Source organism: Varroa jacobsoni, unplaced genomic scaffold, assembly GCF_002532875.2.
Source record: "Varroa jacobsoni isolate VJ856 unplaced genomic scaffold, vjacob_1.0 scaffold_1455, whole genome shotgun sequence".
Lineage (NCBI taxonomy): Eukaryota > Metazoa > Arthropoda > Arachnida > Mesostigmata > Varroidae > Varroa > Varroa jacobsoni.
The window spans coordinates 44774-70782 of NW_019214357.1; the positions used below are offsets into that span (position 1 = coordinate 44774).

Genomic DNA, 26009 nt, shown 5'->3' on the forward strand with positions numbered 1-26009 from the left:
CAAAGAAGACGGATCTTTCGTGAGTTGAACGTTGTCTTTGTATTTTAATTTATTCAATATAATAAAGATAATACAAATACAATTTAGTTACTTTTTTACCTTATTTTTATCCATTGACTTCTATCTCTTAAAGATTACACAGTCGCTTTGGACACCAAACCCACCTCATATATATATATATATATAATGTGATCTCGCAATCCAGAACAACCACGAACTCGCACATATTCATCGATAAGTCTAGTCTGACTGGGATATTTTTACAATGCTATTTACATGCGTTCCTTTGCTTTCGCTTCTTTTATATATATCCGTACAGTATCCGTCTGCCGCATGTTAGGCGGTTCTGGTCACTATATGCAGACATGCCATCCATTTTAAGCAATTCACACAAACACCTATACAAAAGTAGGATCACTATATCTCTAAACTGTCTATCAAAAATAAATTATTTATTATATTTTATTCAGCATTATTTTCTCTTGTTTTGCGTCCCTCCCGTTTATCCATGCTTTCGTATCGTCATCATAGCCTTGTGTTATTTATTCACCAGCCGTGAATCAATCAGTGTTTTATTATTATTGGTATAATTATTATAATTAATAAGAATAATAATAGTTCTTGGTAAAAACCTTACTACAACTATTCGGCGTAGCATGCCTTGTCAAATGAGTTCTAAAATTAATATATTTTTTGATAATGAATGTAGATAGAAGGAAGGAAACAACTACAAATATAGTAATTACTATGCTGAGCAAAAATAAAGTTGTCATTAAAAGTCATAATTTAAATAATAAATAAAGCAGTAATTTTTCATCGCCGCTTCCATCATTCTACATAATAATCTAAACGTCATTGTTCATTTTTAAGTAATCTCTAACCTAAAATATGGCTTACGTAGTTGTTTACATGTTTTTCTCTGTTAGCTTCCTGCGATTTGTAGCTCCATTTCCGACGACTTTTCGGCAAAATATATAAAATTGTTTAAACATTTTCGTTGACTGGAAATAACTTTATGTACAATGGCGATGAAGTCACATTAGTGGGTCCGTCTTTCGAAAGACCGTAATGCTATATGATCGTCGTAGTCATAAGCTCCAGTGGTTTCTTTTTTGTCATATATATAGTCTGTGTTTGAGACCTTTGCGTTGTAAATCGTTGTTCTATTTGGCCACTTCGACTTGAGAAAATTACAATATGACTGCCTTTTCGATTAGACCGCATTCGATGCCACACTTTGATATTGTTGCCGTTGTTGCCTCTCTCAAGCCTACGCTGTTTCTAATTGAAGACTCAAAATTTGATAATTCTTTGACGTTATGCTATTTTTTCATTTTGAACAAAAGCTCTTGTGTTGCTCTTCATTTCATTGTCCCCACTTCTCGGCTACTTCCCAAGTTCTTTTCTACTCGCTTTTAGCGATTAAGGTCGTGTCGAGATCAAAAACAGTAATTGTTAACCACATTGCCCAATGTGGGGACAGATACGTCGACTAAGTGCGCATGCGTGCGTGCAATGGGCTCTCTTTTGAGAATCCGTTATTTTTTTCACGTAATGATATGCGTAGATGTGTGCAATGGTCACTTCAAATCGCTCGTCCTAAACCGTTGTTGCCATTGAGGATGTATCATTTTTCGCATCGTCGACGTTATGTCACGTTATCGCGTGTGAGCTGTGTAATGAATATACATGCGAGATTATACTGTACTACGGTGCTATCGATTGTGCCTAACAGTAACTGTGGCGAAAACCTTATCGTGTTCCCGTCTCAACGGGGCGAGAGGTGAAGGTTTAGGGTTTTCTAGTGCATTTTTTAGCCAACGCGGCAGTTCACAACGAAAAGTGCTAGCTTCCCATTCGCCTAGATGGACAGGCATAAATCACTGGCGTTTGAATTCGCATTAGGGTCCGGTGTATAGATATATATATATATATATATATGTCGTACTCCCCAATGTCAATATCAATGTGGTTTAGATAAAAACCGGATCAGGGTGTGACTTTTGTCCTTGTTGAATAACCGCTGGCTTGATGTTCTTAGCCGCCGATCGGCCTTGGTGTGCTTGATGCGTGGAATCCTGTGATGGGTGCAATGGACTGGAGATAGCGTCTGACCAGTCACCCTGTGCTGAGTGCGAACTCGAGGGGGACCACTCGCCGGGGGACTCAGGTGAGGGCGTCAGATAGCTGGGATCGTGTGAGACTGAGTAATGTTGCGGAGTAGGCTGGTCGGATTGCGAGACCTGTGAGACGCTAGGGGGCGTCGGGTAATGGTTGTATAGGCTGGCTGCTGGAGGGTACTGGCTGTTAGTGTTGCTGGCACTTCCGCTAGCTGCACTGGTTTTGTGACTTGGGCTTCCCGAGTAAATGATGCTGGACGGTTCCATCTTTACCTGATGCGCCTGTGACGTAGTCACGGGAAATTCGTACGCTGACCCGCTGCTGATTTTCGGTTTCGTTTGTGATTGGTTCGACGACTGCGGTCCAACGGCTATTGGTGGAAGTTGTGATTGCTGCTGTTGTTGTTGGTGGTGTTGCTGTTGCCGCATAGCCAGAAGGTGTGTGGGGCTCGTGGGGAGCACGGGCCGTGCTTTCGTCGGTGAGGCCGCAGATGTCAGGTTGTTGTTTCCCTGATGCTGACTGAACCCCGCCGGTAGACTTTGTTGACGACCGTGGTTCACCGCAGGCTGCGGCTGGAGAGGCGGTTGCATAGGTGATGTATAAATATTGTGAGAGTCGAGTATGCCCATCACCCCACCGTATGTGCTGCCGGCCATGTCGTATATACCAGAAGCGCCTTTTACGCAATCCTCATAACAGGGGGGTTGCTTGATATCACCCCCAGTTAGGTTTGGTTGACTGACGGCCATACTGTGGCCTTGAAAAAGGCTCGACTGAGGCGATAGCGTTGAAGAGCATGGTGATCCGAGCGAGCTTGGACTTAGCGCGCCCTCAGCCCCACTAGCAACGACAACAATCTGCGGAGGTGGATCACGCTTCTTCTTCACGCTTGGCGTGCGCCGGCGATTAGCGGACGCTGCGGAGCTATCGGCTGCAGTTGGTGGCGGCTCTTTGCCCTGAAATGCACTTTGGTTACGACGTGCTGTTTTCTTTATCGACTTCGTCGGGACGGACACAGAGGGAGCCGGTTTGCTATTGGTAACCAGCAAAGGTTGAGGGAGTTGAACTGGCGGTAGAGGCACGATTGGGTTAGTGGGAACGTATTCATCCAACATCTTGGCCAGGTCATGGTGTAGGCGGTCAAGAGCGATGCCTCGGGGTAGACGGTCCATGTGGTCGGTAATATCTCTGTTGGCACCGTATTCGAGGAGGATCTTCGCTGCATCGCGACTTCCCTCACGGGCCGCAAGGTATAATGGAGTCTCCTCCAATAGATCTTGTGCATCCCGATTAGCACCATGATCCAATAGGATCTTTACAGCGGTGTAATTATTAACCGCAGCTGCCCAATGTAAGGCAGTCTTCCCATGTTCGTCTGCCAAGTTAACGTCTACCTCGGCGTTGATGAGATCTGTAACCATCCCCTCAACACCCATCCGGCAGGCGAGAATAAGTGGCGTAGTTCCGTCGTACGTCTTGCTGTTCAGATCCGTCGTGCGGTTGCGCAGCAGAATTTGGAACACGCCAACAGCGTCGGCTGCCACCGCCGAGTGCAGTGGAGTTCTTCCTGAGGCGTCTACAGCGTTGGCATTTGCACCCATATCTAGCAGGAGTTTGGCCGCATCTGAACGGGCATAGCGAGCTGCAAGATGCAGAGGTGTTTCCTGTAGGTGTTCCGTTTTATTTGTTATTTTCGCTCCTTTGTCTAGCAGTTCTTGAATCACTATAGTTGAGCCATCATCGACATCCTCTTCAGCTTGATCAATTCCATTACCACGGATCGACACAAGCATAAGCGGGGTGAGGCCAGCTGGGCCACGAACGTCAACGTCAACCTGTCGATCGTAGTCGTGATGCTGGGGCGGTGTCATGGCAACGATATCGGGGTTACGAATGTCCGCCGCATTCAGATGCTGTCTTGTCCATTGCCGAGTGTCGTGGTCGTCATAATCGGCGTTCGACATCACTGTGGCCGTGTCGCCATAAGTCGAATCTTGACATCCTGACGTTGGTCTCATTCGCTTGGCTGGAGGGTGATGCTCTTCGTCGGACCACTCGGTTAGACCGTGGTTGTCGTTTGCGTCGAGGCGTTGATCGTTGGACATTTTAGCGATGCTATGCATCTCTTGACCGTCAGGACGACGTCGTGGGCCACCGCTAACTTGCGGCCGCATGGGTAGGAAACCTTCAGGGAACCAGGTGATGCCCCGGGCGCGTTTTCTTTGTCCGGTAACGAGCACTCCAAGAAGCAGGCCTAAAAGAACGATTATCATAACACCCATCATTGTAGCCAGCACATTAGGTGCAGCACTTCCGCCGGGAGCCTCCACCGTCGTTCCTCGAATGCTATCTATTTCGAAGCCTCCGCTAATAGCAAGTGCCTGTTTTGAATGAGCTGCCGAGAGGAATTCGGCTGCTAGTGCAGCTTGCATAAAGCATTCGCGACCTTCCGATTGTACGCAACGCCGGTTGTCGATTTCCACGTGAACTGTCGTTCTGAAACATGTATATAAAAAATTATCAGCGGCAACTATTTCATTGGACTATATAAGGACTGTATAAACTATTCGTTGCATCCATTTGTGTCCCCACGGTAATAGCATTACAGCTGTAAGTCTCGCTTCTTTAATAACTGGTACTAAACTTAGACAAGTAACTTAGATTTAACAATTGCATATGTACAAAGGTGCTTTGTTTTAATGAATACGTGTATCTTGATTTGACTAAAACCTATAGCTACTAAAATGTTAAGGGTATATTTATAAATACATACGTGAGAAATTCCTTAGCCGAAAGTTCCATATTAATTAACAGCGAGAAAAACTGATAGAAATAGACTGAGCAAAAGCACAATTTCAAGGTTATGCGTCATGAATGAAGCTAATCGTTTACGTACCCCATCTGAATCCGTCCATCCATGGGGCCGATGGAGTCATCAACAACCCATGGGTAGATCATTTCGTTACCATTGGCCTCTTTCTTGAAGCGAACGTTAGTTCTCAAACTATTACCAAGCTCGCGAAGGAAGAGGCGACTTTTGTCCTTGAAGTCCTCGGGAAGCATATTCAGGTTAATGACCATTTCGCCTTCCGCGATGAACGGGTCTCCGCTTTCGCAATCCAGGCCGTCCCAGTTGCACTCCTTCGTGTTGCACCGGTTATCGCAGTAACCATTCGCGTAATTACGTATACAGTATTGGTCGAACGCGGGGTTACATTGTCCTTGTTGCTTCGCACAGTCGAACCCATCGTAAAGACACTCGGCCGTATTGCAATCTTCGTCGCAGTGGCTATCGTTGAACGCCTTCCAGCATTTGATGGGCATTGAGCAGTTTTCAAACGGATTCAGCCCTAATGAGCAGTCTCCGCCGTCGAAACCGCAGGCCGGATAGTTGCATTCATGGTTGCAAATGTTATTTTTTGCTTTTTCAGCGCACTTATTTCTGGCGCACATGAGATACTTCTCCTCGATCATCACGTCAACAGCGATATGACCGATGCCCCCAGGAAAACTCTCGTCTTCGACTTCGCAGTGGCGACCCGCAAATCCGCGAGGACAGTGACACTCGAACGAACCCAACTTTTCGATGCAATGACCGCCGTTTAGGCAACGATCCGAATAGCATATTGTTGCGTTGCTGAACTCGCAGCGTTTGCCAAAAAACCCTTTGCGACAAACGCAGTTATGACCATTGCCAACTGGTGTACAGAACCCTCCGTTGAGGCAGCTGTTGGGAGGACAGAATTCTACCTTCGCGTCACAGTGCCGTCCCGCGTATCCCTGCTTGCAATCGCAACGATAATCATTAACTAATTGAACACAGTCCTGTGTACCTTCTGCCATGCACGGATCTGATAAACATTCGTTGATGTCACCCTCGCAGCGGGGGCCGATATATCCGGGTGGACACTTACACTCGAAACCGTTAATTTTATCGATGCATGTTCCGCCATGATGGCACGAATTATCCGTACAGTCATTCAGATTGAATTCACATAGAATACCAGTAGTTCCGGGAGGACAGATACATCGGTACGAGTTGACATGGTCGAAGCAAGTTCCTCCATTTTGGCAGGGCATAGGATGGCAGTCGTCGACGTTGTACTCGCAATTATGGCCTTGGAAACCGGTCGAGCATTCGCAGCTATAACTTCCAAGATGATCATGACATCTGCCGCCGTTCTGACATGGCTGTGACGCGCAATCGTTGATATTCTCCTGACAGTAACTGCCTCCATAACCCTTAGCGCAGATACAGCGATGGCTATTCAAGTAATCTTCACATAAGCCACCATTTTGGCAGAGATCATTAAGCTTAACGTTCTTTCGAAGAGCTGCGTCCTTACACGAAACCATTTCCACGTCGCAGTGACGACCTGCCCAACCGTTTTGGCATATACAGGCATATGTATGATTCAGCTGTTTGCATGTCGAACCGTTCTCGCATGGGCTGGAATCACACCAATTAATAAAATGTTCACAGTTTCTGCCGGCAAAGCCGTAGGGACATCTGCACTCGTAGAATCCATTGTCGTCGATACAGGTGCCGCCGTTCTTGCACGGGCCAGAGTCACACTCGTTGATGCGGAACTGACAATTGGCGCCAGTGTATCCCGCCGAGCAGCGACACGTGTACGCATCGATGCCGTCAACGCAGGTGCCTCCGTTCATGCACGAACTCATAGTGCAGTCTTCATCATTGGTCTCGCAGTCGACGCCTGAGAAACCCAGAGGACAGGTGCAGGTGTACGAGTTGACGTAGTCATTGCAAGTAGCCCCGTTCTTGCAAGGACTGCTGGCGCATTCGTCGGTATCAATTTCACACTGCTTACCGCCGAACCCGTCCACACAAATACACTGATAGTCGCCCACCTCGTCCAAGCACGTCCCACCGTTTCGACACGGGAAGCTGGCGCAGTCATCGGTGTTGATCAAGCAATCCTTTCCTTCGTAGCCCTTGGTGCAGTTACAAGTGTACGATCCGAACTTGTTTATACAAGTTGCGCCATTGCGGCACGGATTGCTTGTGGCACACTCGTTAATATCCTGATCACAGAGGCGGCCAGTGTATCCGCTTTTGCAACTGCAAGAAAAGTCTTGAAAGTTCGAGCTTGGCGAGCAAATAGCCCCATTTCGGCAACGATTCACGGCGCAAGGATCGAGTCGCTGTAGGCAGTTCTTGCCGGTGAACGGTATGGCGCAGACGCACTGGTAGCCGTCGACGAGGTCAATACAAGATCCGCCGTTAGCGCATGGATTGCTGACGCAATCGTTGATATTGATCTCGCAGTTGGCGCCCTCGTAGCCTTTGGCGCACAGACAGGTGTAATTAGCTAGTCGGTCCCGGCACGTTCCACCATGCTGACACGGATTAGATTTGCACTCATCAATCTCGTTCTCACAGCGGTGGCCCGTGTAGCCCGCAGGACAGTGGCAGATGTACTTGTTGAGGTCGTCTTCGCAGGTGCCGCCGTTGTGGCACGGGCTCGATGCGCACTCGTCCACGTCCGAGTTGCACCTCGAACCAAAGTACCCGCGGGGGCAGGTGCACTGGAAACCGTTCTCCCGATCAACGCAAGTACCGCCGTTAGCGCAGGGACTGCTGGCGCATTCATCAATGTCCATTTCGCAGTTGCGTCCACTGAAGCCGGGTCGACATTTGCAGCTATACTCGTTGATGCCGTCTATGCACGTGGCACCATGACGGCACGGATTCGATAGGCATTCATTGATGTTTCGCTCGCAGTTCTTGCCCGTCGTGCCCGGCCTGCACGCGCAATTATAGCCGTTTGCAAGGTCTGTACAGGTGCCGCCGAATTTGCATGGCTCCCCGAGGCACTCATTTACCTGGGTCTCGCAGAATCGGCCCGTGAAGCCGGCCGCACAATTGCAATGGAAGGTATTCACACCGTCAACACAGGTGCCGTTCCTGCAGGGGTTGTTCTGACAATCATCAACGTTGACTTCACAGAGCTTGCCGGTGAAGCCTGTTTTGCATTCGCACTTGTAAGCGTTGACCAGATCGAAGCATTCGCCGCCATGTTTGCATGGGTTCCCGCTGCAGTCGTCAATGTTGACTTCACAATTGACTCCAGTGAAGCCGATGGGACAGCGGCATCGATATCCGTTGATCTTGTCGAGGCAGACGCCAGGCCCACATGGACTTGGGTCACATTCGTCGATATCCTCCTCACAGCGAATTCCCTTATACCCTGAAATGTATCAACATCAGGACGAAACATAAGCTGCTAGTGCGTATCATTAACGCCTATGAAGTTCTTCATTTTTAGTTCAGCTTCTTCGAATCAAATGAACGACTACGTAAACAGGACACGAACACAACAAAGCCTCATTCTCTTATGCTGAATGAAAGGGAACTAATCTCCATTTGAACTTGCTTATCTGTCTGCCGCAGTTCAACTCGATTGTAAATACAAACCGGTTTCATTTTAGTAAAAGTTTGCTATAATCCATAGAAATTCTAACCAAGTCCCACCGCAGCAGCAGCAATAAGAACAACCGTAAGAGAGCTTCGAATAGTTCGGCCATATTGACTGCCGGTATCGAGCCGGTGCGACGCCAGCGAAGAAAGCTTTCGTTCTCTATTATTATTATAGAGTAAAAAGACACTCCGTTTTTGCGTCAAGCCCAACCAACATCAAAAAGCCTCCATTTTGATTCTTGCCGCGCTGAATCCATGAAGATTTATCGCCAGCATCAACAACAAATAAATATAAACAACGAAGCGAAAAGCGTCTAATGAAACTCGATCGGTCATTCGCGTCGGACCGCTAGTGCTTATCGCAGAAGTGAACGGCTAGGCTGCTCCATTATTTGTATATGTCGATCTAAAATGGTAATTATTTCAGTTCTTAGGCAAACGATGTTGATTTTCTACGAGTAGTTTATCTGCCCTTCTAATGTCTTGGTAATGCAGAAAATTTGCCAAAGAATTGTTAGCACAATTAGGGGTAATTGTAGAGGTTACTCTTCGATTCAACTGTTGGCTTTACTGGTAGAAGGTCTACGACGTCACCGATAAATGATTTGAGGCTGTCAGGCGTGTGCACGGTCACGTCGCTTCAACGCGAAGATCTCACACTGAAGCGACAAGTGTTTAAGGCAGGACCAACACAGAAGCTAACGCCGAATTACAACTCGGCAGCCCCACGAAAGTTAGCTAAATTTCAATATACGCTATGAACTTTTCATTGTACTCGATCACGTAGTGAAGAGTACTCCGCAACTAGAAACTGCTTAAACCGCAGTGTTACTTACTAATCTCTGGAATATTAAATATAAAACATCAACTGTAAATCTATACACAGACTAGTAGTGAAGACGAACATGCATAATTTACTTATTTGAACTCTCTCTCAATGTATATGAGTTGATATTTTGTTAAAGTATTCGGCGTTATTCCCAGTTCCCGCCAAGCTGTTCGCAGAAGCCCACTGCGTATCCGGAACATTTTTCAATGTACGATCTGATGTGCCCTTTACCCAGTATCCGAAATCTCGTCTCTGCTTCTACATATCGACGTTGAACTTTGCAAAAAACACACTGTGATATGTTATTTCAATACGATTATCCATTCAAGACTGGCCCTTGGGTCTTTGCAGTACTATCGTTTTCTGTACTACTCTAGCGAGACGATATGATGTTGTTTAACGCGGTCACATCGATCACAAGAATCACAGACACAGAAATGATGTATTTAGTTTCTTTTTATCATCATGGGTGCTAATCCAGAAAATGTTGACGGGTTGCTTCGTGGGTGCGAGTATACATCTATCTAATATGTAGTGAACATCCAATGAGGTCTTGGCGACCGCCATGTGATTGTCTTACCAATTAATCCGCTTTCTGGATATTGCCAGCCGATCGGAACATGGTTTTTGTTTTATATAAAATAAACAGACTGAGTTGGTCAACGGACTGTGTGTCGCCTATATATAGGAGGGGGTATGGATAACCCAACCGCCGTATAAATCTAGTGAAAGCTGAGAGCGACCTCCGAGTATCTTCTCACGGTCTGCTAAGTATCGGGATGGTCGCCTACTGCCGCCGCCGGATGCAATCGTCGCACAGATGTATGAGAGGGAAAGGCCACGAACGCCATCTGCTGGGTTAAAGTGGTGGAGGAAGGAAGACCTTTAGAGACCCTCGGGTGACACTAACGGACGATGGCGCTGGTGGAAAATGTCTGTCGCAGAGAGCCATTCATTTTAGATCAGAGCTATTGCAGCTGCATATTCACATAGTATGTGGCACAGGATGAAAGAGGTGGAGCAAAAGGCAATGATTTAAAGCAGATTTAAGATTTCTACTTTTCGCTTCCTGCCCAGAATTCAGGTTGAATAGGAGCTAAACTATTGTAAGGACTGTGCGTTGCATCTTCACCAGTTCTAATCAAGACAGTAGACTTTAACCATTATTATTATTATGAGTAGTTATCTATAGTAGTTCATTTCTTTTCCGTTACGGTTTGGTATAGCTTGGAACGTTATATGGACTTCGAAGAAGGGGTTCTCTAAGTATACGTTTGTGAAAACAAAATCTCAATTTTAAGTTTTCAGTGGGCAAAACTGCTACTAAGAAGATGTTACTGTATCGATAGAATTATTTAGGAAAAGTTTCCGAGGGCTTGCATTCAAAAATAGTATTGTAACTTGATTTACTTTTTCGAAACTCCTTTGTCTATGAAGTTATTCAAATTGTTGCTGTACCATTTTTACTACAGCCCATTCCAATTTATGTTATGGGTAGGAGTTGACACACAAAAAAAACAATTTCAATCCAGGACCAGAATACCGACTAAGTTTTTGTTTCACTAACTTCTCCGTAGCTTTGTCCCTGATTTGCTTGTTGCCTATGCGTGTTTGTATGTTCGTCTCTTTTATCGCCATTATCACGACGGGCAGGCAGACAACCTGGTAGGTAGTGCAGAAGGATTCCAGAAGGAATAGACTACAAGAGAATGGCGGCTATGGCAGAAGACGTCAGTTTCCCATGATGCCATAACGTCGATGGTTCCCATCAGTCGACCAACGAAGAGCCTGGTTCGCTGTCGGTTTCACTGCGCACTCTCGTTCGGCAGAGGCTGTAAGCAGTGCTGCTACGGATGCAGTCCTTGTGCCAGAAGAGAAGCGGCGGCGACAAGCGAAAAGCTGTTTGATGCACCATCAGAGTCGTGGAACAACGACGTCACCAGGCAAGCATTCAGCTTTTGCCAAGCAGTGAAAATGAGCAGAAGCTCGAAGTTGGTGAATGAAAAAAGAGACAAAATGATGATGACGACGTGCCCTGGGATGCACCTTAAAGCAGCAGTAGCGGCAGTAGAAGTAGCTAAAAAAAGGCGAATTCAACCGGCTACCCCCGTGCGAATAGGGGCCCTCCGGATATCTCTAAGCTAGTCTGAGCAGCAGCTGTAGTAGTAGCGAGATTATCCGCAACCTAATATACGACTGTCCTATGAAAGCGAATATGTCAGTGGGAAAGCACATATGCGCCAGCAGAAGCGGCACTAAGCGGCTGAAAGTTGTTTGCATACAATCGAGCGACATTAAGTGAGTCTGATACCTAGCCAGTCTCTTGCGGAGGAACGTCCAGAACCGAAGTCGTCATACTCACAGCATTTCCCCCTATGTACGTAAAATATCACAGCAGTCGAACAGTGACCATGTCTGTTTTAACAAAGCTTGCCAAATGCTATCATACGTACGAAATCATTACTTCCATTTTGTTGTTTTACTGCCTTGAATGGACAGTCCAGTATGAGGTATCACGGCGTGCAGTGGACATTGTGCCCCAACAGAAATAAAAACGTAAGCACTATGCGTGTCCATGAGAATGGGTTTAATTGGGCTACGACGATCATATCAGAATATGCTTAATTATACGTATTTTGTAGGTCATAATGTTTGCATCTCGCGTAGTTTTTACTATAAGGACACGTATAGATAAAGGATATTTGGTTAAATCTTCGCTTCATCTCCCCTACGACAACGAGCTTAAAAGTACAGATCCATTCTGGACTGACGACTTTATAGATGTATTGATCTAAATGTTTTACTTTCGATTATGTTCTATAAAAAATTAAAGCAGCGAATGGCTTTTTGAAGAGACGATCGTACGGATTGTGGTAGAACGATTAGTGGTTACCATGGCCTACGTCATGCTCCTATGCGAGGCAAGCGGGTCCACACCTCGAAGGCTCGTTAGGGAATCGGCACTTCTTTGGGCGGCCGTTCGCGCCCTCATCTTCAGCAACGACGCAGCAGCAATACAAATACAGCTATGTATAGACTGATCGCAGCTAAGATCATGCATGGACGTCGTTTTTCCCGCTCCAAGTCCTACTCTCTGCTTTATCTCCGCCCACAAAGAACACTTATTTGATACATGCATGCGACAGATGAAATGCGGCCTGTAAGGCGATCGACTGTTGCCATAGATTTTCAAAGGGTGGGGTTTCCATTAGCTGTATATCTTCCTGCCGCTTTGGTCATCGTCTTCTTTTTTCGTTTGTCTTCAATGTGACTACAGTAATGTTTTGATGATGCGCAGGTACTGCCGTTGCCTAAACGTTCTTCCCCTTTCCCTTTTGCTTTTTGTCACTTTCCGCCCGTATCGCGATAGCTCGTCAACAAATCGTCAAAAAAATGCAACCACAAAATGCCGGCAGTCGGGTCGGATGGTCCCACGGCCGTCGCCCCTCGTTACAACAGCTAGATTCTCTGAAGATTTATTTTTGTTCTTTTAAAGATTTACTCATTTCTAATAGAACGTCTTCATCCACTCTGTATTTTTTTAGCCTTCTGCTTTTCATAATTTTCGATCCTGCCAGCATCAGTACTAACAGCAAAAACGTTCGAAATACTACAGCTACGGACGGATGCTACATCTGAAACGCTACGACATGAACGGAGTCGCGAGCATGGCCATTGGTAACGCTGGCGTACATACGCCTGTCGTACCAAACTACCACACAAAGCTCTTGTCTTTGCGTTTTCCGCTGCCTCGACCTTTTAGCATAGTCGATCTGTGCTGAAGGTACGGAGTCGATCAGGTTGTCCGCAGCGATAACAATTGAATCCAACGCAGCTGAAGGTCGCCCGGCCTGTGCCGATTCCACATGTGCTAACGTATTTATTACATCAATATATATTTTCCAAGCTCTGTCCAGCGCCGCTGTCATTAAGCATTGCTTCGGACATGACAACAGTATTTGTTGCGGTGTTGTTTCGTCGTATGGAAGAAGAGCTAGGTGATTGTCGGTCGTACAATACATGTAATGCTTCTGTTGTTTTTGTTGTTGTTTTTGTTGTTACCACTATAGTTTTCGTTCATGTTACGACCGCTTCAATCTCGAGCGCAGCGACTTGGTCTCCTCAAACCAGCCACGATCTTGGTCAAAGGCGACCCTAACTTTACCGATGCCGATTCAGCAGCTCCCGGTACGCGATGTGTTTCACAGTTGCCGTTCGATGTTAAGCGTCATGCCGTTGCCTATCTACGCCGCGCACGCGGACTGCGTTTTAGTTAGTCAACCAGCCAACGGACGCGTTCTACTTTCGACCCCATTTTCGCTTTCTGATATTTGCCAATAGCAGCAGTAGTAATCTAACAATACGTAAATATCCATTGATGATGACTGTCGTCGTTATTAGTGAGTTCTGTGTGATCCGCTGTTGTAGTTAGCAAACAGAAGAGAAAGAATATGCTCACACGTATCAGATAGAGATTTGCCTCCTGCTACGAATGGGTATATTCTTGTTCTGTGAGTGTATTTGATGTTTGCCTGTTCGTACTCCTGGTGGACCAGCATACAAAGGACGGCGTGTAAGTACACACTTTTGAAGGCTCGTCTATGTCCCGTAGCAGATACTATATACCTACGATATCTACAGCGACTGAAGTGTAATCATCATTTTGGCCTTACTTCTGTATAAATGGGAAAACAACATGAATTTTCTTTCAACATTTTTTGCGTTTTCTATTAAATGCATTTAACTCACGCTGCACTACCAGCGTCATCGTAATCACTACTGCTGCTGGCGCACTATAACTTTACTATAGCTCAACTGCGGAATCACTATAACGCGCACCGCCCTGTTCCTTTACTTTTGCTTGACTCTCAGCTGCTATTTCTGCCACTTGTTAAGCCGTTGCAGAATCGGCACTGCAGCGCTAGCAACCAGCAGCGACACAAATAAAGCGGCTGCCTCTTCAAGTAGTCACAGACAAAGAAGTAGAAACGACGACAACAGCGTCTAGCATCAGAAGCAACAGCTCTCGCCCACTTTTTCCCACAGACTCCCTTTCTCAGACAACAACGGTAGTTGATGATGATGTTGATTACTGCTGATTATTGGGCTGCTGCTGCTGCTGCTGTTGATGGTGGCGACGGCTACGACAACGGGAACGATGACGGCAGTATTGAGACGACAGGCCGACAGCGGTGGCCATCATTCGCCTTGCTTGCGTTCTTGTTGCTGCTGCTTGTTGGCGTTTGTTCACGAGAGCTCTCACTCTTCAGTTTTTGCCGCCGCCACAGCAACAGCAGCGGCGATCGGTCCTCAGGATCCCCTCCGCGAAAACAGGCCCGCCAAACGAACGGCTGGACGGTTCAGCCGTCCACAAATGGCTGGTGGACGGACCTACGGACCGTCCGTTTGGTGGCTCGATGCTTTGTATACGTCGGACGGCCTGCGAGCTGAGTGACTGGCAATTGCTTACTTTCTCGTCCGCGCGTACCATTGGCGCACATGTGCCAATCGGGTTAGTCGATACTGTTGCCGAGTTTGGACTAGCAGTTTCGCTCTTCGAGTAACTACGGGCAACCAGAGGTATGGTGTGGTCGGACCAAGACCGTACGAGTGGAGACTTATGACGCTTGGCACGAAATGACGCCTACAGCAATCCTATTGGTTCGCAGGATTGGCCATTGATCGACTGTCTAACAAACAAAGGCCTGTCAATATAATTTTTTTAGACTACTACACAGCTTTATGGGAACATTTATGAATGAGTAAACGCGAAGGAGATAGTCAAATTGTCATGGTAAGCACTAGAGATTTTCAAAACTATTCCTATGGGCCGCTGTCGCCTACACTAAAATTGCTGTTGAACTGTGACAAAACCTGCTAATCTTCACTCAAGATTGGCGTTTCTTCATCACGGTCAACACCGTTGCAATCTTTCGATCAACCGTAAAGAAAGAGTTGGTTCGATTTTCGCACGGAATCAAGAGTAGCAGGGGCTACTTGCTCTTTACGGTCCCCTCGTCGACATAAGCGTATATTGCTTGCCCAGTGGAAGACGGCGGTAAGGGATGTTATGCATCGAACAGCAGTAATAATCGAAATAATCATCATAGCCACGGATCACACAGGCCGATAAAAAGCAATCTTGAATTATAAACAAACATATTTTCGCGCTCGTTAAAGCATTGAAAATGTCAGCCAGCTGATCCGACGACGAAAACAACAGTTACTAGTTAAACTAGAAACAATAGCAATAACAGTTAAAAAGCCCGCCAGGAAACTGCACATCCTTTACATCGAATTTTTCTTTGTATCTATTAGTCCTGTCATCATCAACAATATGTACAGGCACTTATTCAAGCAGAGGCCAACACCCAAGGCATAGTTCATGTTTTGTTGTTTGTTGAGTGAATGCATTTATAGTACGAGTAAGAGACAGCGGGAAGCGCCGTACGCAGCCAAGTGAACACAGTAGCTCCTTCACAGAACAGTGGGTATAAAATTATCTCTACGTGCTCGTTTGTGATATTCGTCGTTTAGAGGAGCACGGAACGAAACGATGGCAAGGGCTATCCAGGTACGGGTCATACTCCAATTGCCGCGCCTCTCCTAGCCATGTTTAGGACCGGGGTATAGCTCCACGTGTCTGAGTACAGCATTAAAAGGATGACTTCTAACCGAATCTTCGGTAAGTAGCTATTGCTAATGCACAAACTATGCATGCAACGAGGTACGACGTCGCCCCTTTTCTTCAGAAGAGCTTCGTTCGCTATCTCGTCCGCGGTTTTTGCAAAAAGGTGTCTCCAGGGAGCGATTCCACTCTTCGCCTTTGAGAGAAGACACGGCCATGTTTTGCCGGTTAGTGCTCCAGCCAGTATCAATGAACGCGTTTCGGTGCGTGTGCATTCGGTACGGATGCGCCAAATCGAAGGGTCGCTCCTTAGCTTGCTTGCTTGCTTGGTAATGGGTGTGCCCACAGCCGGTGCTTTACTCCCCACACAACTACCGTTCGTTACGATATGGATCGTTACGTGTGTCATTACATACGGATAAACAAGCACAAGCACAAGTGCATGTGCATGTGTTTATATAACATATTCTGTTCCGTGGTGTTTGCCAAGTCAAGACACTTCATCAGGTCGTTCTCCTGTCGTGAAGCTGTTTTTTCGCAAGATATTCATATTGGCATTTGTGTTTATAGCAATAATGATAATCACAACACTTGAGCGCCGCTCTTACCGCTATCGAACCACCGTCGCTAACCGAGGTAATCTGACACAAGTGGATTTCGGAGGTTTTATAAACTGACAAATTTGAAATTCCTTCAATGCTTTAATGCATCTTATATGTACTCATATAGATATCGAAACGGCAGACGCATTTGTCCACGCGCGAGTATATGCAGATGCGCCTGACGACAACCAAAAGCTTTTTTTGCGACCCTGTGAAATTTAATGGGCAACTTCGTGACGAGTGAAAACACGACTCTGTCGAGAAACAATGCGAAATTTTGTATTACTATGATTGCCCTCTTTTCCAACCCACTCATGGAAGCCAAATTGGCTACGTTCGCAGTTAGATTCAAGTAAGGTTTTCTCAATCCCTTGCATAGGCACGGAAGGCTATTAAATTGCTTTCGTTTTCTCTACCATCACTTACTTTTTATGTGATATACTAGCGTCCATTTTGTGCTGATCATTATTTCGAGACAATAACAATGATAGAGCCTTAACATGCAGTTGTTTGTATAGCTACAGATGTAATGTGATGGTCTATCAATTTTAGCAGCGAGCACCAAGATCCCCACGCGGCTACTGTGACCACTGCCTATGAACTAAGCCAAACAAACAAAATACTCCGTTCTGCCTCGATCTAATTGTCCCATCTGCCTTTTGTCCTCTTTCACTGTGTATCTTTTGGAAGGAGACAATATACAGTAAGCAAATTTACTCGTTTTCTTGTTTTGATCCTTTGTCCTTTGGGCATTAACAGCATCTGTAGGAACCGCAATGGTAATTTAGCTTGCCGCCTTCTTACGCAGAGGCATCCGAGAAGGCATGAGTCTTTCTCGCAGAATAGTCACCTATACGAACAGACCACTGCGAAGATGACAAATGAATACTAATCTTTTTCTCGATGATGATTAGAACGATGGCAACGAGTGGTCGGACGACGCTGGTTATCCACGTGGACGGCTACGATCCCTGTGTAATACCGCTTGTCGCGTTCGCATCGTGGCCATTGATTGAGGAATAATGACCACCAGGCTGCCGACAACTGCCACCGATTCAGCGAGCAGTTGTCGCTGCTGCTGTAAGTAGGCGTCGATGGCAGCTGCAGAGCGTCAGAGACGCCACGACCATCTTTTCCTGTTTTCTTCATCAGAGTACAAATCCACCGGTTCTGGATCGAACTTCGAAGTCAAACGATTACGAATACGAAGTTGCTTCGTACGTGTGCGCAGCAGCATCATAACTACAACTGCGATGTGAGCGCTCGATCTGAAGTAGAGCTTACGCTGATACTCATGCTACTGACTTGTGAGTGGCTTCGGAAAATACGAAATCCACCGTGTTACGGCAATGGCTACGAATGCTCACCGCATAGATGCTTACTAGTGAATGGTCATCTGAATTCGACGCAAATACGAAAAGACACGACATGAAAGGTGTCAACAACTGTACAAGCGTTACATGTTAAACGCCAGAAGGGAAGAGGTGATGCCGCAACGATCAATGCACGCTGTGCGAATGGCGAGCGATTCACTAGCTTCGGATATCTGCTTTTCTACTTTCCCAGTGTGTGAGATGTAGGAAGGCTTACACTATGCGAAGGGTGTCGCCTAGGTACCTAGCGTAAATGCGCTATTCGTCGCTAATGACACCCCCGTACCTAGGTTAGATTTAGTCATTGAAATGACCACTAAAAAGAATATAGAAAGAAAGACAATGACGACCTTGTAGGCACCTTTGCAATACAACAGCTATAGGTGCAAGAAGCGACAAAACGTCAACTAAAACACCTAGAAGCGAGAGTAGAGAAAAGGTCTCTTTTTCATGAAGATGTAGAAGGAAGCAAAGCACATCTGAGGTTGTGCCCATGTTAAACACATGTAGGTGCGATGCATTTATGTAAACGTATGGACGCGTGTAGACGAATTAGTGATAATTAATAAGTTGCCGCATCAGTGCTGGCATCGACTGGACAACACTCAATGGTAAAGGTAGCCGCATGAAGAAAAGCCATAAGAACAACCCACTTCGCGAAGTACAACATCATCAGCAAGTGCTCTCTTCCATCATTGTAGAAAAATCACTGATTGACTGATCGGCACTCACCAACTGACTGATCACAATCGTGTAGAAGCGAGCGTCTCGAGTTCTGGTTACCCTTCAGTGTAACTCCTAAGACACAATTGGGTCCAACATATCCCTGGTCAGATTTTGGGGATCCCAGAGGCTCTTTCGATTTCCCAAGAAAGAAAGTATTTTTTTGAAAAGCGGGCTTTTAAAACTATTCTGTTGACGGTTGCAATGCGTGGCAAGAATATGAGTGCTCTATAGCTCTCATAGTAAACGACCTTACCTACTGCAAGAAGCATTTACCGTTCGTTGAGAATATATATTATAATATTAAGACTGCCGACGAATGCCTCCGTTTGCTAAAATACTCTTTGTGCATGCAATTAAGCGCTCTAAAGATGCGACGCACTTTGTCCTACTACCATATAGCAAAACCGCTTTATCGTTATTGACAAGCAGGAAACAAAAATAAAACAAGGCAGGCTAAAGTAAAGTAACGCAATGTAAAGCGGAAATCATCAGACGGAATTGAATGATAATGTATTATAAATGGACGACGAATCCGACAAATCGCGAAACGGGTCGACGGTCAGCAGGCCGTAGACGAAGCCGGACTAAGATGAAATCAGTACGTTTAGTTCCAAGGTAGTTCAACACTATAGTTATACTCAAATGTCGCCGACAGTACAATGTTATATTCATCGTTTGAGCTCAATTCACTTGCAGCCCAGAAGTGCCTTCAGTATGGGCGCCTTCACTAAAGGTAACGAAAGAGCTGAAGGGAAGGCACGGCACAGCCGCGGCGAACTTTGCTCGTGGGAACGTCACCCACTTCGTCGTCAATAGCAAAGACGAACGCCGGCACATATCGAACTTCTATGGTATTTGCATAACAACAAGGATGAAATTGCCAATTCAGAACGAGAATGAACGGCTCCACCATCCGTTGATTGCAGCGCACTGAAAAAAAGCTACATACAACATATAATAACCAAAGAAAGGCTAGGTCCAAAAAAGGAGGATAATTCTCGATGATCGTCCGGTGCGTGGCAAGAGCTACTGCAGTACTAACACAAATCTTCCCGGTTAAAACCTGAGTACCCGTATCAGTTGTGGAACTTAGTCGACCACGCGATATTTAGACACGTTCAGACATGTTCACATAAATACATAGACAGTCAAACAGTACTGTGAATTTTAAGAAATCCTCAAGTTGGTTTACTACAAAAGAATTAGAAGTAACAGCAGCAGGCCAGCCGTAAGAAAACGAAAAAGAGGCCATCGAGTGAAACGGAACCGTCGCAGTAGTTCCGATCGCTGAGCTATACACCACATAGATGTACTAGTAGACATCGATTTAAACACGTAACACGCGTATACAGGAGAGGCATATTACGTAAAGCCGAACATATGCGTTAGTCACGAAGAGTTTGAAAGGACAGATCGTTGAGCAAGTCAACGCGCCGGCACTTGTGATTGTGAGGAGAGAAAAAAACGTCAAAGACCTTAATGAGCGTAAGAGAGCCCCGGCTGATTCCTGCTACTGACACCGCCACCATCACAAAACTTCCACGACTTAGGTTAACTATTTCGTTTATCTTCACACATCATATGAGTCCACAGGGGCAAGGAGCGCCGTGGCTGGGAGCTGCTATGCTCCAGATGGCGCAATGAAGATCAGTTGCTATCGCCGATCATGGCTCAGGGCCGAAATTCTTTAAACAACTTGGGACGCAAACTGACGCATCTTGGCCCGACTAGGATAACAGGCAAGTTACGATCGATGTATGCAACAAGAAAAACTAATGAAAAATATGAGTATACTCATATATATGATTGTGTGGTATTAAGAAAAACTACAAACCGTAGCCAAGAAGCATCATTCGGTCGTTGCTATATTTAAGGCTCGTGTACCGTCGACGATTGAGCTAAATCTATGTATATGTAATGTATCAGGGTTTCTCTTCCTCATACTAACCTGGCATACAGACGCAACGAAAAGCCCCTGTTTCATCGAGGCAAGTGCCATCATTTTCGCAGGGATTGGGTTCGCACTCGTTGATGTTCACCTCGCACCGGGGTCCCGTAAAACCTAACGTGCAGTTGCAGCCGAATGAGCCCGGTGTGTTAACACAGGTGCCGCCATGCTCACACGGATTCACATCGCCCGAACACTCGTCGACGTCTTGCGAGCAGTCCAGACCAGTCCATCCGTCTTTGCACGAGCACTTGTATCGACCATCAATTGGGCTCGTATCACAGACCGCGCCTGCATGACACGGGTTCGAGAGGCAGGCATCATCAATGTGGCACAGTAAGCCCATTTTGCCGGGTGGGCAGATGCAATCGAAGCGACCCACGCGGTCGACACATGTGGCTCCATTGTGACAGCTAGCTCCGACGCACTCGTCATTGTTTTCCGAGCAATCAAGACCCGTCCATCCGCTGACGCAGACGCAGTTAAAGCCGTTCTGAATGTTTCGGCAGGTGCCACCATTTTTGCAAATCGTTGAGTCGAGAGAACATTCGTCTACGTCCTTCGTGCAGTACTGGCCAGTGGTTGTCGGTGGGCACGCACACGTATAACCGTTGATCCCGTCGATGCATGTTGATCCGTTGGCACAGAGGCTGCCGATGCAATCGTCGATGTTAATCTCGCAATCTGCCCCACGGAAGCCGCGCGGACACCGGCATTTGTAGTCATGCTGGCCGACACGCGTACATTCGCCGCCATGTTGGCACGGATTTGGTTGACAGGGCACGAATTCATGTTCGCAGTTCTTGCCGGTGTAGCCAGGTTGGCACGCGCAGTTATAACCACCCTGCGTGTTACGGCAGGAACCGGAGATGCACGGGTTCTGGCTGCATTCGTTCACGTCGAATTCGCAGTGAACGCCTTCGTAGCCGTTGCCGCACAAACACTCAAATCCGAAATGAGTTGACGTGCAGCTGCCATGTTTGCAAGGGAACGAGGCGCAATGATCAACCTGCGAGCAGTTGTGTCCACGGAAGCCGGACGGACATTCGCAGAAATAGCTATTTAGCGATGCTAACTTGCAGACACCGCCATTTTGACATGGCTTACTATCACAGCTTGATGGCTGGCGCTGCTCGCATAATGTACCGTTAAATCCGATGGGGCAGTGACATATATAGGAAACGCCACTCACGGTAACCTGAGGTTCGCACGTAGCACCGTTCCGACAAACGTCACCATGAACGGTGCAGGGATTCGAGTATTGACAATATTCGCCGGCAAACTGCGGTTTGCACCTGTAACAACAACAACACAAATAGGAAGTACAATGCGTTAATAGTATCATTCGTTCACAACATTTATAAAAATCTCGCATCTCTGCATTAGTTCCTCTTCATCATTCTCATTTCTACGTGATAAAAATATATCTACGGGAAGGCTTGTTTATATAGTGATTGTCTATCTAAATTCCAATGAAGCAGGAATTCTAGCACTTAGAGACTGCGTATGAACTCTGCATGATAACCGAGCCAACAGACAAGTTCTTAATGGTTTAAGCGGCAGGATGTCCGTCACTTCAAAGCTGGCATTGTATTTTTTTAGTCCTCTTACGCGATCAGACTAGAAAGAATGACCTACATAAACAATGCATATAGGCTAACATCTGCGCAGCTATGTTAGATCTTCGCAAACGCTTTCACATGTACGGCTATGTGATCTGTGCGTAAACTATCCACTCTTTGAAGAAGATTTTCATTTCAAGTTTGTACCGATGTTATTATTACTATTATTATTGTTCGATAACAGGACGATCGCTACTGTCGTATTGACGATAAATCGCTTGTTGCTGCCACTAATGCTGTTAATGTTTATTCATGCCCGTTTCTGAGGTTTTTTTTTGATTAGCAACAACAAAAATAATAACGATTGCTCTCAGTGTCAATCATGACATTGTGGTTTCACTTTATAGTAAAGCAATTTACTTAATGCAACGATTGCGTCTCGCAAGAGCTCTTCAACGTTACGCGTACGTCTGGGGCTTTCGTTAGCACCGACGCTGTCGCGTCTACATTAAACGATTCGATCCTGTCGGACGTTGTCAGTGCTAACCGACCCGTTCTATCTCGCCCGCACTTTCTAACGCCGTTATTCTCGTCTTATCTTCACCCTATGACAACTGACTAACTAAGAAGCTTGCCGTAGCGACAGGAACCGTTCTATCTGCGCGAAGTGACGCCTCACATACGGCGTGCACACAGACCGTAAGGCCTTCGAGAGACAGCCGATAGGCAGGCTTACATGAACGAGCAAAAAAAACTTGCTCCGCATTCGTAACATTGGTTGCACTAGGTTGTGCTCTTACGCTGGCGCCATTGTTACGCTCTTGAGGGAACGGGAACTACAAAACGGAAACGGAATCCACGACGACGATGACGATGGCAATAGCGACAACAACACGATTGTTGTTAACGACAATAACCCGATTACTGCCTTAACTAGACTAGCGAGGGCAAGGAGCGATTCGAAAGCGAGTCATTGGCGAGGGCCTTGAAAACAAGAGATCGATATGGATCAGTTTCTCATCTGAGTAGCAACGGGACATATTTGCGATACAGGCACCGTGGTTTTAGCATCGTGTGTTAGAAGAAGAGCGGCGACTGTCGATCGTCTGAGCCCTTACAACTCATGGAACAATCCTGTCGTTATTACAACATTGCTGCTGTTAGCGTTGCGTCTGCCTAGCAGCACCGAAGGTAACACCTCTGCTGTTAGCTGTCACATGAATCAAGGCTGCAAAATAGGACGTTTACTAAGTTACTGTTAAGAAAGCAGCTGGCTAGGATTAAGCCTAAGACCTAAGCCGACGACTATGTACTCCCACAAAAATCAGTCGTAGTTGTTCCAATAGAATAAGAGAACAAAATATTTTAAACGGAATCAAGTGCGTCTCGCATTAAAGATGGTCCGGCCTTCAGACGAGCTTCGGTCGCTGCCTAAAACCGCGTCAAACAACCGGGTCGAATCTTTTTTGTCTAACTTCATTCTACATACGATAACAATTTACTCGTCTGTGCTCTTCGTAGTATCTGTTTCATTAGGAAGCTAACATATCATCAAGTCTAAAGACTCTCATCGATCCTTTTACAGTGCTGTGTGCTTACCATCGATCTTTATCAATCCTTTTTTTCTTCTTATCTCCGTTACGCAAAATGATGGGGCTGTTCTGCTACCGTAAAGACGGTAGCGGGACGGCCAAGTCGTGACCCAGCCTAACGTCATTTTTTTCGCTTAGTTTTTATTACGGCTTCTGCTTCAGAGGCGGCTTTCTGCTGAAGAAGTCACAAGCGTCATAATAAATTCACAGCTTTCCTGCAACCACTAGCCCCGAACCGTTGTTACCTCCTTTGCTCTGTCAATCTAGTTGATTCAAATTCGTTCTTTTATGGCCAGTAGAATAAGGGAAAAATCGAAATGTATCGGGCTAAATGAAACTTCAATTCTTCCCTATGAAATACTTGAAATGGGTAAAGAGAGAAGGGAACACGAAGTAAGAGAAAAAAAATACCTGTACTTCTATAAAATTGTTTTTTAAAAAGACCATAACTACTAAGGTGTCCTCAATAACTTTGCTACCTTGTTTAGGTAGCATTCGTTGCAGGTTAGGCTCAGATGAATTCTACGAGAATTCTTATCTGTCCCGTTTTATTATAACACAAGGTTCCTGCAGCCAATTGGTCCCTTTGTTAAAAGTACCCCTATCACAGAGTTAAATCGTGTTATTGGTACATGAGAGTACAAAAGTCCACCACCACGAATTACCAAATTCGTAATGTCGCAAATAAGGTCATGAGGTAGTTGCATGAGCAGCGCTTAGAATCGTTTTCTGAAGGTACGTGTTTTTGTCATTGTCCCGAGTCATCGATCGCTGGCGGCCGTTAAATAGACCAATTGACGCTGGTACTTCGTCGATGCGCAACTGCTCGTCTACCCTCTATAATTTAATATCTGCGTGTCCAGTATATGGTAAAATCTGGACGAATAGATAAATTCATAACATATGGATACCGATGTGGCCTATTATATGGCCGACGTTCTCAAACCTGTGGAACTAATCATGGATCCGCATGAATTTATTTGCAGGTTGCTTCAATTAAATGTTACTTCTTGGAATACTGCGTACTAGTTTCAAGCTGATCGATACGCCGATTCCTGCACAAATCTAAAAAGCAGCGCAACAAACCGATAACATTTTGATAAATTTATCTGATGCGGTGCAAAGACCGATTCGATAAATGATACAAAGGATGAACAGTTCCTACGCTTCTTCATCCTCTATAGCTATTAGCTTTTGCCGGAGAACGAAAACCGTTACGTGTCGTATTTGTATCACCTGGATGTTGTCAAAATATATTTTTTATTAAAGGAAAAAAATTTGAATACAAAATATCATTTTGTCTTGTTTGCAATGCTACTGTTTTTAGATTAAGGCATTTTTACACATTTCTCCATTTACTTTTCGTGTTTTGTCGCTGTTTCTGATTGACGACCCTGTTATTGCGTGATCGGCCCTAATCAGGGATGAAGTAAGGGTTACTATTTATCTTGCTAGCTCTACTAACTGTTATGGCCTACTGTTCATTTCCGCTTGGTACGATTGAGCTGCTGCTAGAACTACATAAAGTTTCATCCCCGTGTTTATGGCTGTCATCGCTATGGTCCTCTTGCTAAATGCCTTCTCTCGGTTATTACGTTGGGATTTGGCATCGTTCTTCTGCTGTCGTCGAGATTATCCGTCGGTGTGGTGGCCGCTGCTGCCATCGTTAACGCCACGGTGGCTGTTTGGACTTGCTTGTTGAATAGCAATAGGCATATTAGGTGGGTAGGCGGTAAACGCAAAGGGCGCAAGGTAAGCAAGACATAATTTTACCATTCGATCATACACCTATAGTAGCCTAATGATCTGAAAACACTGTATAATATACTGTGTGAATAAGAAAAATAAAAATTGGTCAATCCGATAGCGAAAAAGAGGCAAAGGCTACTATTGAGTTTCGCTTATTATAGGGTCGCAAGCTTTACTGTTTATTGTTGTTACCTACCGACTATTCGTTCATTTTTTCTAATCTCTCTACCATTCTGTGGTCTGGCGTCGTCTACGTGTCGACACGTACAACGACGTCACAGCAAAACTATATGACTGTAATGAGATAACGACAATCACGAGGTGAACGAACAAAAGAACTTGAAATATCTACCAGAGCTAATATCCTAACTGTCACTAACAAACCCGAAAACATATTATAGTATGTTTTCGGGTTTGTTCGGGCAGCAATAATAGCC

At 45.7% G+C, this 26009-nt stretch overlaps 1 protein-coding gene across 1 annotated transcript; it reads right to left on the reverse strand.

Annotated features, from left to right (window-relative positions):
- Positions 1-1373: 1373 nt before the first annotated feature.
- Positions 1374-22043, reverse strand: N (neurogenic locus Notch protein). The gene is made up of 3 exons (XM_022850307.2): positions 20670-22043; positions 5018-8333; positions 1374-4617 (listed from the first exon to the last, which is right to left on the reverse strand). The coding sequence occupies exons 1-3, from the start codon at positions 22012-22014 to the stop codon at positions 1974-1976; spliced, it is 7305 nt and encodes a 2434-aa protein (XP_022706042.1). The 5' UTR covers positions 22015-22043; the 3' UTR covers positions 1374-1973.
- Positions 22044-26009: the final 3966 nt, after the last annotated feature.